Source organism: Acartia tonsa, chromosome 2, assembly GCF_053477335.1.
Source record: "Acartia tonsa isolate MP-2025a chromosome 2, ASM5347733v1, whole genome shotgun sequence".
Lineage (NCBI taxonomy): Eukaryota > Metazoa > Arthropoda > Copepoda > Calanoida > Acartiidae > Acartia > Acartia tonsa.
This window is the reverse complement of record NC_137261.1, coordinates 10,061,265-10,075,656: the sequence shown is the minus strand read 5'-3', so window position 1 is coordinate 10,075,656 and position 14,392 is coordinate 10,061,265. Positions and strand designations below refer to the sequence as shown.

At 30.3% G+C, this 14,392-nt stretch overlaps 1 protein-coding gene across 1 annotated transcript in view; it reads right to left on the bottom strand.

Moving 5' to 3' along the window:
* The window catches only part of LOC145304221 (uncharacterized), a 134,502-nt gene extending 122,827 nt beyond the window's left edge, over positions 1-11,675 (bottom strand). Inside the window, exon 1 of the mRNA XM_080146061.1 lies at positions 11,396-11,675. Coding sequence (XP_080002187.1) covers positions 11,396-11,491 — 96 coding nt within the window. The 5' untranslated portion in view covers positions 11,492-11,675. The remainder of the gene's footprint in view (positions 1-11,395) is intronic.
* Positions 11,676-14,392: the final 2,717 nt, after the last annotated feature.

The window sequence follows — 14,392 nt, the reverse complement described above, 5'->3', positions numbered from 1 at the left end:
ATGTGATTTAAAAATTTAATAATTATTTTTTTAAAATAAACATATGTTTATTTGTAAGAAGAATGCATTTTTAAAATTTCCCCGCAATTTTTTTCAACAATTTAGAATCATATGTGTGTTTTAATTCATTTTTTCATGTACATCTTACCACAGAACTAATGGATAAATATTCATAAAAACCAAACCAAAATAATTTTGGACCAAACTGCAGCTTAAAAAAAGACGTTAACATTCAAACATACGTAATAGTTAGTTATTTATTGCATCGTTTTCGACAGCTTTTCGCGGATTTTAAAGAAAAAATAATAAGACTAAAACGAGTTTTGTGATTTTTTTTTCAATATTCGTGGAAAATTGTCTGTAATACGATGCTATGCATGATTTCTCAGTATGGTTAAGAACCGGTTCTAATTCATCGGATATTAATCGGTTTCGAAGCCATACTGGAAATTATATACTACTTTTGTGCTTATGTTAAAAAAACCTATTACTTTGTTGTCATAAAGTCATTTCATAAATTCGAATTCCCCATTTTTCAAAAAGAAAAAAGGAGAACAGTATCGGCTAAGCGGTTCACGAGATCCTTCAGAAGTTCAGTACAGACACGCACAGATCCTGTTACTTATGTTTATCCTTAAAATAAAGTATCAGTATGTTTGACTCCTCAAGTGCCCCTAGAGGCCACTAGAGGCGTATCCGCTAGTGGATTACATAAAACATTAGAAGTAAAGCAATTAGCACAAGTTACAGGGGTAATACCTTAGGTATGGAACAGGAATGCTTCTTTCTATTTTTTTTCAGAATAAATATGTCTGTCGCCAGTAAATCTGACCAGATACTTGTATAAAAATCCGCTAATTAGCTGGCGGTAATTAACCAAAAATTTTAACATTTTTTCAACCAGCGCTTTCCGTCATATTTCATGAGAATTCGCTGCATATTTTAGAATAAGTGGGTACAAAACAGTGAAAATAAACAATTGTAAAATATAGCAAACTAGTTGCATCGGCCATAGATTCTAGGGGAGGGCTAACGTGGTCTTAAACTAGCTTAAAACCACCCAAACACATTTGTAAAGCTTCTCTGAAAAGTACAATTGATTCAAACTACCAGTCTTTGAGATCTTTAAATTCAGACAAAAAACTTAAAGAATAATGTTTTATATCTGGTATAACTTCATTTAAACTAATAAGTTTTGGCTTGATTTGATTCTTTTTATGGCTTTCTTAATCATTGTGAATTGTAAAAAGTTCTGATGTTATCTAAAAACATAAATATAATTTTACATAATAAGAATATTTTCAGAAACCTTTTTTTTAATAAAAAACGATAAATATAATTAATTCTTTTAGTTGAGTCAATAGATTTATTTTTCTTATACCTTTTATCCTTGTTATCTTTGTGATAGTCGTTACGATCATAGTTGTCCTTTTTTTTGCTTAAATCAAACTTTTGGTTACACTGCATGGGCACCACATACTTTCTCACAAAAGTAAGGATGAGATTAGCCAAGCTTTTTTATTCAAAAAGAGGAATTTTAGAAATTAAAAAGGGGACTATTAAACCTAAAATTATCATATTTTATCTTTCTGAAAAATGCGTGCAAAATCTGTAAAAGATAGAAATTATAATTTTTTTAGAATGTATAGTGTAATATGTTTGTCTATTAATCTCTGGTAGATAGGTTTAATTTTTCAGGAAAACTTATTGAAGGTCCAGTATAAGTTTATTTATTTAAGTTATGATAGAGTGCAACCTTTACAAAATAACAAACTCTAATAAAAATGTTTTTATACTTTATATACTACTAGCGGCTGAGCCCCTAGCATATAGGGCCTGATATTCGAAAAGATATGGAAGGGCAGAAAAATTGTCTAAAACCATACCTAGCCCTACTTATGAAAATAAAACAGCCTTAAACCATCTCAGGACCTAAAAGAATCTTTACTGTAAAGGAGAACCTTATCAGTTTAGCGTTTAGCGAGATCCTTTACTACAAACAAAAAAAGCTTACTTCTTTATTTAATAGGATGCTTTAATCAAGGAAAGTATTTTGTTCAAGTTGATTACCGCTGTTTTATTTAAACTATCTATTTTGAATATGTAAATGCCCGTCTGTTAATCCTTCTACTTCCAATTAATTGTATCTGTTAAAATCTAATTTTTAATCTATTGATTGTTGTCCGTCTAGCTTAAGATATCGGTAACCGCAGAATCGATAAGGCTCTACTCTTCAGGAAAATAAAGCAAAAGGTCCTGCGGTGGTTTTAAGCTATTTTGAAATTTATTAACTTTACCTGCCAGAAATTTTATGTATTCTTTTTTGTACAAAAATCTTTCATCTACAAATTCGACATTATTTAGGTACATTTTTTATTTAAAAATTATTAATGCGTTAAATTTAAAAATAATGAATTTTTTAAAAAGCTGTATTAGATTATCAAAATATATATAATTAATTTGAAATTTATTTTGTGTAACATCCGCCTTTGTATCCTTTTTATTCAAACAATCGATATTCTATTTCTTGGATGATGCACCAGATTTTCATGTACTCTAATAAAGTGATATTCGCAGCTGGTTAATATAACGATACCCCCTATTCACTTCCTTAATCAAATCTCCTCCCCTCCAGCTAGATGAACGAACTAACCAATAAATGAAGTTTATATTAGCAACCTAAATTGACAACAAATTTTCCCTTTTATAAATATCCACTTATATTCTTAATCCATTATACACACGCAGTAAATTATTGACAGAAATGAAAGTATGGATGCTTTCAGGGACGTCAAAGCTTTAATTTTAAGAGGGGTAAAATAAGAAGTTTCCAAGGTTTGAGGGAGGTAATCTAATGTATTTTTTTTTTTATTTTTAGAATGGTCTTAGTTTTAGGAGGGTATACCTTGGACGTCTATGGATGCATTTAATTATAAATTGAAGTTAAGGGGGTTAGTTTTATTATGCCTAGCCCCATCGGGAATCCCTTACTCTGCGGGACTACCCAATATAATCATACCTAACCTGAACTAATAGTAGTGAACAAACAAACGAAATTTCCCCGATTCTCCCCCCCCCCCCCCACCTCCCAAAAAAAATATTTTTTTATATGTTTCACAGAAAGCTCTAAATTGAGCTTAAATCTAACTTTTTCAAATCAACCTTTTAAACCCTTTTGATATATTTTTATCATACAAAGCTTAGATAACAATTTGCATAGAAAATGTGTTACAACACTTGAAAAATGAAAAATCTAACCAGAGTCATGCAGTAGGGTTTGCAATAACCCATAATGAAAATTGATTAATTTTTTTTATCAACTTATTACTTAATTCCTGGTTTTTCAATAATTCTTTCATTATAGAATATGTATTATTTGAATTGTCAAGAAATTTCAATATTAACATTCCTTTTATGGTAGAAAAGATACTCTATATTTCGTTCCTATAAAAGTTCCTTTTTTGAATTATTTGTGGAAAATATTTTACATTGCTTTGTAATAACTAAACAAGATTAATCAAAAATACCCAAAGTCTTGTGTACAAAAAAAAAAAAATTCCGAAAAGATGGTATTGTTTGTATGGAGAAAGGTTTAGACATAAAGCTGAGTTTTTAAAGTTATTATATGACAATTAAACTGAGGCTCACACGCGGCTGTCCAGATCATTCAGTGTCCCCTTTCAACCAGCCTTTTTATTAAGTCAATGGTATTTTTAAAAAGCATCTTTACTGTTAGCTTTCTTAACACCTTTGGACATTCACATACTAATGTACTAAACATAGACTACTTTTCAGAAAATATCATAAGTAATAAGTAATAAAAACGTCAATTTTCAACGCCTACAATTTTAAATTCCTTTATGAAGGAAGATACAGAAAAGTTAGTTTACACACATTATCGGTAACAGAATCGAACCTAGATAACATATCATCTACTGCTGCAATGTCAAGCATCAACAAAGCAACAAAGTATTTCTTGAAAGTTCTTGTGAAAGTGCTGACCGATTGTTCTAATCTTTTCAGGGAAGTTTAACTAAGGTCCATGGATAGTTTAGTCTATTTGGCGGATGGTGGGAGAAACGATAAAATACCCCCAATTTTTTTTTTAATTTGGTCGTTTTTTATAGTCCCCTTAGTTGTTGTAAAATAACGTTTTCATATTCGTTGGCTTTTAACTTTAAGGTATGTTCTTATTGAATTTTTATTGGTTGGTTCATTAAATTAAGTGTCCAAACAATTCAATCTCTAATTGTAATCTACGGAAGGAGTAATTGTGTGTATTATCATTTGGGTTGAACATCAATTTATCGGCCATTGTCAACAAGGTTTATAAGCCAACGCATGAGATATCGTAGTTATAAAACTTCGGGTACTAGTGTACTTTATAGTCCAATGTCCCCTTCCTCCCTGGGTACTTTGATTCTCTACCTTGAATTATTTGTACATGGAAATGTTCTAAATACTTATATAAATACAATTTTATTCTTAAAGAAAATATTTTCAATAGTTTTATTTTTTTGGTAAAATAAATTTTTAGAAATTTTGTACTATGGCTTTCATAGGCACCTGTTTAAATATCTTGGCTGACAAAAGTTGAAGTTTTTTTACTTTAGTTGCCTTATCCATCCCTAATGTTAATTCATCTATCTTTATGTCTCTCCTGTCTGTCTGTATGTAAGCATGTACATATGTAGTCATATATTTTGACAGACATTAATCTTGATAAGTAGGATTAAATCGTGTTTAGTAGAGTATTTGACAATATTCCTTGAAATTTTAGTGGACCACCCAACTCCTTCCCTCTCTTCTCCACTTGTTATATAACATTGCTGGTTAGTAGTAGTAGTAGTAATAAAATAATGTAAGATAAAATAAGCATAAGTATATTTATAATAAAATAATTTCATATTTGAGTTGCTTTTGTATTTACATTGGCAGCTAAGATGTCGCGTGAGCGGTGTTGTCTCTAGCTGTTAAAAAAAACTATAAAACTATTGCTAGAATGAATTTGACTTAAGTTAGGTTAAGTATTTATAATTGTGCTAAAAACAAGTGATATTATATTTAAAAATTGAGGAGGAGGGGGGGGGGCGGGGGGTAAGTTGCCTCTTAGCTATGAGACAATACAAAATATTTATTTATTTAGCTTGTTCATTCTTATTCTTATTCAAGTATATAATATTCTTTTCTTTTTTTTCTCTTTTTCTTTTCTCTCTCCCTTTTTTTTGTGTTTCTCTCTCTTATAGTCTTCCTTTCTCATTTTCTTTCCATATCTGTCTCTCTCCCTTTCTATCTTTTTATCCTCTGAAATTCTTCTTTTGTAAAATTCTAGCTTCTTTTTCTTCAATCTAATATGTCATCGCTTACCTGAAAAAAAATTTAATTCAGATTATAATATTTAAAAAATAAATAATAAATTTATCAATTTAAAGAAATATTATTTCCATAGAAATATGTTAAAATTTATTTGACAATAAAAACAATAAAATATTTTGTCTGATTTAATATCTGACAGCTTCTATGAATTTTCACAATAAAATATGTTTTTTTCTTTATAATAAATAGTTTAAATATTTTATATATCATATTTTTTCTTTCAACTCAGCTTTAGCCTGATCCAACAAGTTTTGTTAAAGGATGACAAAAATCTACATGCTTCGCGCGTCAATTTACCGATCAATGGGTGCTTTTTTAATTGTAAAAATGTTGATTATGTAGAGGGGGGGAGAATGGTTCACAGACAATGTTTGAAATATAAGAAAAAAATCTAAAATCCTCATTCAAAGAATCAAAGTGCAGCTGAGTACATTACATATCTGTACAATACGGATAGACAAAGGAAACAGTAAAAGTGTCTGACAATGACGTCAGAAAAAATTAACAATTAACTAATGAGAAGCCAGTATTCACAATGGTAAAATATATAGCGACCTCTCATTGGTTAATTGTTAATTTTTTCTGACGTCATAGTCAGACACTTTTACTGTTTTCATAGACAAACAGGCAGACCCTTTGGGACAATTTGAGTTTAATATATACTCTTTGGTAGAAATATTATTAACATAGAGAAATTTTAACTTTATATGTCTAATAGCAACCGAGATAGGTATATATTTTTCCTATTCAAATTCCAAGTATTTCATAACATTAGCTGTAGACTCACGGTCAATGTAAGTTACAGAGTATAAGCGCATTGGCAAAGAAAACTATATAAACGTTAAAAAGAATATGTACGTGAAAAAGTTTGGGGAATAACAGATTTTTATGAGATGAAATATCTCTCCCTTGCTAAATAGAGATGTTATAGAAGTTAAGTCATAAACCTTTATCATCTACCATAAACCACTAAAGATCTTATCAAACATTTTTTGCCTTTACATTTTACAAAGTAATAGAATCCTAGATAACACAGCTTAGTGTAGGAATATTTTCAAATTACTCCATTAATAATATATCCTACTTTAAACAGTATTGATTTTTTTGTACGTTATTACCGTAAGAGGAATAGTTATTTACTGCATCATGGAAAATGTCTGTAATACGATGCTTTACATGATTTTTCAGTATGGATGAGAACCGGTTCTTAGCCAGCGGATATTAATTGGTTTCGAAGTAATATTGGAAAAAGTTTTACATTAATATAAATATTTTTTTGTGACAAAAGTTGACTGCAAAAAAAAACAATTTCCAACCTGATTAGATAGCACATAGCCATTCTAGATAGATTAATTGATAGTTTTTTTCCTACTTGCATATTCTTATATCCCTGATAAATTATATTCGTTTGCCAACTGTTAAAGAAACAAAGTCTTATAAACAGGGATCTAAAGGGATAAGACAATGGATGATAAATATATGTACATTGTACTTACACCCTCAATTGTAAAAAAACATAGTATGCCAATTTCGAATAGATAAAATTATATGTAAACAAGTTTCTTTAGCCTATAAATGAGAGATCGTGTTAATAAAACTTTGAGGACCTATACAATTTACAGTCCAGAATCCCCTTTCTCCCTGACAAAACAGGTGGAGTTAGATTATGGAAAGAAACAAATTAAAAATATTAATTAATATAATTGCTCAAAATTAGACTAAAAGTTTAAAGGATAATACTATTTAATTATCTTTTGCCTCAAATTTTTCAGTAGTTTGAAAAACTAAAAAAAAATTTGTTTTGTTTTATAGTATTAATACAAGGTAGTTTAACACACATAGGCGTCCAAGGGGGGGGGGTAATGGGGGGGTATTTACCCCCCCCCTCCAAACAATTATGGGGGGTAAATACCCCCCCAAAATAAAAAATCTCTAATAAAAAAAATTTTTGCGCGCTTTGCGCGCATTTTTAATACTATGTATTTAATAAAATTTAAATTACCCCTGCCAACAGATTTCAGGGGGGGTAATTACCCCCCCCCAAGCAAATTTTACCCCCGGGGTAAAAATTTTGGGGGGGGGGTAAAAAAATTTGCGGCGCGCTTTTTAATAATTATAATCTACAGACGTGGTAATTTAGTTTATCATAAATGTAGTTATACTTTTGATTTTGTTTTTTTCTAGTGCATTTAGCTATCCTCTTATTCCGACTACATCCCAACGATAATTGGATTGGTATTTTATAGTAATGGTGACTTTTTTGTTTCTTTATATCTTGATCAAAAGTAGAATAAATATTCTATAAATCATTATCTCCCATTATATAAAGCAGTATTTTTTCTGTCTGAAGCATAAGATTTAAATAACTGCTGATCTGATTGAATTCTTCTTTTCAGCGGAGCTTCACATAGTTCCCGGAATTGTTTTAGGCTATTATAATTGTATATTTAAGCCTTGGGTTAGTTTTAGGCTATTTGCCCTAGATGTTAGGGATACAGTCGTAAGTTTTTTTTGTATTTCACTACTTTCTGGAGATAAAAAAATTAATTGGGTGTAACCTTATTATGTCAATCATATATGTTTTGGGTGACAGAAATTGACCAAAAAGCTTTTAAACCATGGACCAGATATCGGGTCAAATAGTAAGCCAAATCATATTAAATTTTCTAGATTCCCGATTTTTTAACTTTAGATTCAAATAAATTGTTGGCATAATGGATTTATTATTACTTGGATATTACACGAGATTTTTATGTTCTATAAAAAAAAGTGAACTCTGTAGCGGGCTACTATAACGATCTCCCCCATCCCCCCTCTTTACTCCATCCCCTTCTTTCCTTTTGAATAAATGACCTAACCAATGATTACAAGGGGAAATTACAACCTAAATTGACGATTATATTTCTCCTGTTATAATATCCACGTATATTCTACATCCATTGTTGGCATACATACGAACAGACGCAAGAGAAAAAATGGTGGCGCTGCTAAAAAGGGGTAAAAAATCCAAAATCTAAAAGTTTTCTAGGAAAATTTATGCAGATTAATTGCCTTGCTCAGTGAATTCATTTACTCGATATCTATTTAAATGCAGTTAGTTAGCTAGTTAGATAGATAGATACTGAGATATTTAATAGTTTCTAACGTAGCTATCATTAATCTTTCTAACTTTATACAATAAAAAGACTTATTCAGTCCCAGATAACAAATCTTATGTTGTTGAATAATCCTTATACTAAAGTAACAGGATGTCTGTGTGTTTGTGTGTCTGTACCGAAGGATCTCGTTAATACATATAATAATATCCATATCAAAAGGTTTTTTTGTGTAAAATTGGTAAATCTGCAAACTGCAGCCGCTAATTTCAAATAGCACACAACTTATTATTACATCTAACTTTAAGGATGTTGTCTAAAATGGTGCAAAAAATGGGGACAAATTTCAAATTGTTTTGGCGTGTGACGTCATACCCCCATCTCTTTTCTAGGGGGTTTCTTTCCTCCTTCCCTTTTCTTTCCCCTCACTTGTGACGTAAATAAACAGCCCCGTCAAATCAATTTGAAATTTGTCCCCATTTTTTGCACCATTTTAGACAGCATCACCTTTAAGTAATGCATGAATCTATCAAATAATATATTATTTTAAAATTTCATTTTAATAACTTTAGGTTACATTGTTTGTTTATATCTAATTGCAAAAATTTAAATCAAATTCAATACATATATCTTTAAGAGGGAGAAACTAAACCAGCCAGTCTTAGAAAGATTATATAAATAAATTTTACCAATATGGGCATTTAATTCAGGCGAAAATGTACGTTGTTCAATTTTTCCAGCATGTCAAAACATACCATTATGACGACCTTTTGCATTTTATTCAATACCGTATATAGGCCGGTAGATAAATTAATCTTTACCATTTCTTCCCTCTAATATATTATATTTCCTAAATTTAAAATTCAACGTGCATGACTTTCGAAGAAAATCAACTTGTTGGCCATTGTCCAATCCATGTAATAATCTTTATAAGAATCTACACTAAATCCCTTAATAATATACATTCATAGAAAGTATTTCACACATAAAAGATATGGGAGAAGATTAATTTAATGTCCATTGTCCTAACCCTGCCTCCTGGCAGATATGCCAGTTGATAAGGCAAATTAATTGTACAGGACGTTTTACAGATCCATAGATAATACAATCACAGATTGGGATAGGTACTTTGGAAAATAATAATTATAGAGTAGATGTGCTAATACCAATTATTAGGTTATACCATAGATGAAAGGGCGAGTCTCTTTGAAAATATCCAGGGATTTAAAGGGATAAGATCAGATATGCTAAATTATTGTACACTCCAAATTAAAATAAATAAAATTACTCTTTCTGTAGATTAAAATTACTAGTGGAAAAGTTTGGACACAAAAGAGTACCTATCCAAAGTAAAACACGACAGAGAGTGTTTTATAAACTTTGGGTACCAGTATGTATATACATATTGTATTATAACAGGTACCTAACCAAATTTATTTTGACAAATATTGTCATGTCAATAAAAACTTACATTTAAAGTTACATTTTGTTTTTTTTAGACAAACACTACCCTCAACCCATTGTTTCCAATTTATTTGATAATAATGGGGAGAGATATCTGTGTACGTTTTGAACTTTAAGTGAAGCCGCCCTAAATTGTCTCTTGAATTTTTTTTTCTTCTGAATACAGGCCCCTGATCCTAAATGGTTTGGAATTTATTGTGTGCCCAATTTAGCCCACTTTAATAAGTACAGAGTCTAAACTTTCATCGATAGGATTTTTGATTGTCCAAATGTATTAAGGTTTTTTGTCTGCAGCTGGAGATCTCTGAAACAGCTGGTCAAAATGAATTATAATTTTCAGCGAGGCTTTATAAATATCTTTACGTGGTTTTGGGCTATTTTTCTGCTTTACACTAGATGCTAGGGGCGAAGCAACTAGTCTTATATAATTATGTAGTAATATGTGTGTTTATGATATGTATTTATGTTTCCAGTAAGATCTCATAAACGGTTAAATGATCGGTATTTATCACTAAAGGCAAAGTTTTAAATTATTTAAATGTTTGTTTTGGGGTGCAATATTTTCCTTTTTAGGCAATTTTTTATCAAGTCGATGATGGTTTAAGGCTATTTTACTACACCTCTCTACTGTAGATGCCAATACAAGTAAATAATGTTTTTTTTCTTCATATTTATAGGTCGTTTTTGCTATAAAGCTTTCTTATTATTAAAAATGAATTATTACATCAAACTTAATTGATTATTAGATATTTACATATTTTTGAGATAAGATTTAAAGATATTTTAGTTATCATTTTAACAGCATTTCTGTTTAAGATAAGAAAGTTAAGTTGATGGTTTCCATTATATAGTATATTTAATATTGAATTATGGACAAAATTCTGATGAAGTTAAGTGTAAACCACTTATTGTAATCACAGAAGGGGTGATTTTTTATGTGATCATTTGGGATGTACAATAGGCTATAAAAGTTTTCCGGAATTTTAATAAATATAATAGATTTGAAATCTGCATAAAATTTTAAGGATTTTTTATAAAATTCGTTTTTTATATAATTCATTATTTAAAAGCGCAAATCCAATTTTAGTTAATAAATTTTGACCAATAGGATAGGTGGATTGGAAACTACCTGCGCTCTAATTGGTTGAATGATGTACGTCACTTAAGCTTCTCCAATCAGAGCGCAGATAGTTTTCAATCCACCAATCACAGATGTCAAAATTATTTAACTTAATTTGTATTTGCGCTTATAGATAAAGAATTATACAAAAAACGAATTTTATAAAAATTCCTTAAAATTTTATGCAGATTTCAAATCTATAATATTTATTAAAATTCCGGAAAACTTTTATAGCCTAATGTACAATTATAGACCATTGTCTTATCCTTTTAGGTCTCTGCATTTAAACAGTAATAATACATTGATTCGAACCTGCCACCGCACAAAATGTAAAACTCACCTGAACTTCTTGAATAAGTTCTTGCTTGTCAAGAAGTAGAATCTTAATATGAAAAGATTTGGTTTGCCCCATGCACCCAATATCACCAAGACCCATACTTGTTTCTTTTTAATTTCACTTTTTAATAACTTTATAAAAAATTAATATCTACATAATTATTTACTAACAATAACTTATTTATTGATAAAATCAAACATTTTAATAATAATTTTCACGATATTTGTTATAATTTGTAGTCACATATGGTGGGTTTAATTTTCAAATGTGGTATGTTATCCCTTCACAGGCTTAACTATTACTACGGGATACTGACAGAAAGGGGTGCCAGGTTTTTTACTTTTACCGGACACCATGTTTTTGTTACAAATATACAACCAAATTTGTTAAATGTTAAGCATTTTTTGAAGCATTTTAATAAGGTTGAAAACCTCAAAAACTTCTATTGTTTAAGTAGTAAGGTATTTTGTTTGTATATCAAGATCTAGCTAACCACCTAGCAAATCGGGTTTAGTTTTAGGGAAACTTCACATAGGTCCTAGAATGGTTTTATCCTATTTCATTTTTAAATTAAAGCCTTTAGGATGGTTTTCAATTAGGCTCAAAGATTTACTTAATTGTAAGATTTTATATTTATATTTTAATCTATAAAGAAACCTTTTGTTTCTAATCTTTTTAAATAAAAGTTTTTAAATTCTAAAGTTACATAACTTCGTCTTTAATAGAATTCAATAGTCTTTTATTATTTTTTGTCAAGAAAATATAATTCTATCGCCATTTCAAAAATATAGCGATGGTTAAAACCACTTGGTACCCTTGAAATACAAAACTTCGCATACTTTAAGCCAATTCCCCCCTTTTTCCCCATGTTTGCCTTAATTCTAGGTTTCCCGTTCTTTCTCTTCTCTCTCTTTCTTTCTCTCTCCTTCTCTCTCTTTCTTTCTTAAGTTAGAGCTCTCTCTTTCTTGAAATTTCGTTGAAATCGCTCACAGTGGCTCTACACAGCAAGTGCCTTGGGGCTGGTTCTAAATCTTTCTCTTTTATGATTATCACAACACAGTTATACCTTTTTTTTCTATCTTAAATCTTAATGTGACACTAGTATATCAATAATTTTTGGGAATCATCGTCTACCTAGGCAGTTACTTCAAGCCACATAGGCCTCATAAGGGGGTATGGGGAAACTTAAGGGGGATTAGGGTGTATCAGATTGTATTTTTGATTCGAGAATTATTTCAACTTTTTAATGAAAATACAATTTAACCAGCTAACGTACCATACAAAGTAATTTATTAATAATAACTTTTTAAAAAATATGCCTATTAATAATATGAATAGAATATTTATACTTTTAACTAACCTATATTTTAATATTAAATTGAAATATTTATATTTTAATCTAAGATCAAAGACAACTAATAATAGCACATTATTGATCTGATCTTAATTTTATTTATTTCCGGCGAAGCTACTATAAATTTAAGTCTCTTCGCCAGATTTATTTTTTGGCGTATTTAAAAAATAGAAAATAAATAATTACCAAGTAATATGCCATACAATATATAATTCGATTACAAAATCTAATATTTTTTTTTATTTCGACCACAACATTTTAAAAGACAAGAACAGAAGATTACGCACTCTTAATTTTTTACTAGTGGCTTCGCCCCCAGCATCTAGGGGACCTGTATATTTGAAGGGTAAGGGATCGAAAAGAAGAAAAATAGCTTTAAAAAACTATCTGAAGACCTACATCTAAAACTTTGATATCCTGAATCTACTCCGGGACATATGTGAAGCATCTCTAAAATGTAGAACCTATTCTGTTCAGTATTAATCGAAATCCTAAGCTTCATACCAAAAAAAAACTTACTACTTCATATGCAAGACTTGTTTCGCAAAAAAAATACACCATTATCCTTTTTTAACATTTGACTCACCCTATAATAGCGAAAGAATCTTAAGGGGGGGGGGGAGATTTATACCACTGCTGAGAGGGAAATCAGGTGATGAAAGGGAAAGAACACCGGGGGGTTGGGGAGAAGGGATTTATATTAGGAGTGAGAGGGGAGAGGGCGGGACATAACTTTCCCCCAGTCTAACCATTTTATAAAGTTTTTAAGAAATAACCAATACTTTCAAATAGCCAAAAAAAATTGTTTTAAGTGGTTGCACCCCTAGCATATCAGCCCCCCCCCCCCCTGGCCCCTCCCTTGGATACAAATACATAATTTGTTTGAATATATGAAAAATAAAAAGTGAGGGATTCATTGTTTTAAAGTGTGTATAGAATAGACTAAAACATACCGAGGACCAATGCAAAGCTTGGCTTTATGCTGTTGGTCTATACAGACAATTACAAGATCTTCCAAATTCAACACCAAACTACAATGGGATAACTACAAATTTGCTAAAATTTAAGTTCCATTAGTTTAAGAGAAACACTCTACACATATTACTATATAGGAAACCACTCTTATAACACCTGTACGCACTCAATTCCCACTTGCCTTCCCCCCTCAACCCCATTTTCCAAAAATTTCCCCGAAAAACCGGCGCACGCACACTCACACACACACACACTTATGAAAAGCCCAAAGTTGACATAGAAAATAACTATGTACATGAAAACATGCCTATTTTCATACAATTAATTTAAGCTAAATAATAATTACTTATCGCATCGTTTTATAATTAGCTTTCAATTTTGTGAAGATCAGATTTTGTGCTTTGGTTTGTTCTTGGTTTTTACACATATTTGTAAAAAAAGGTTTATTTACTAAAAAGCACAAAACTAAAAGTTTCTTAGACGTAGAATATTAATATTTGTTTGCCTTTGTACTCTTGAAACTTGTGTACATTCTCGGTCTACTGGGTGTTCATTCAACCTCCTTAATCTTAAACCAATACACAACTTCACTTTTTAAGGTCTAGCTGTGGTTTTTAAGTGTTTGAGATGTGGCGGTGCTACTCTTAGCTACATCATTTACATCATTTTGT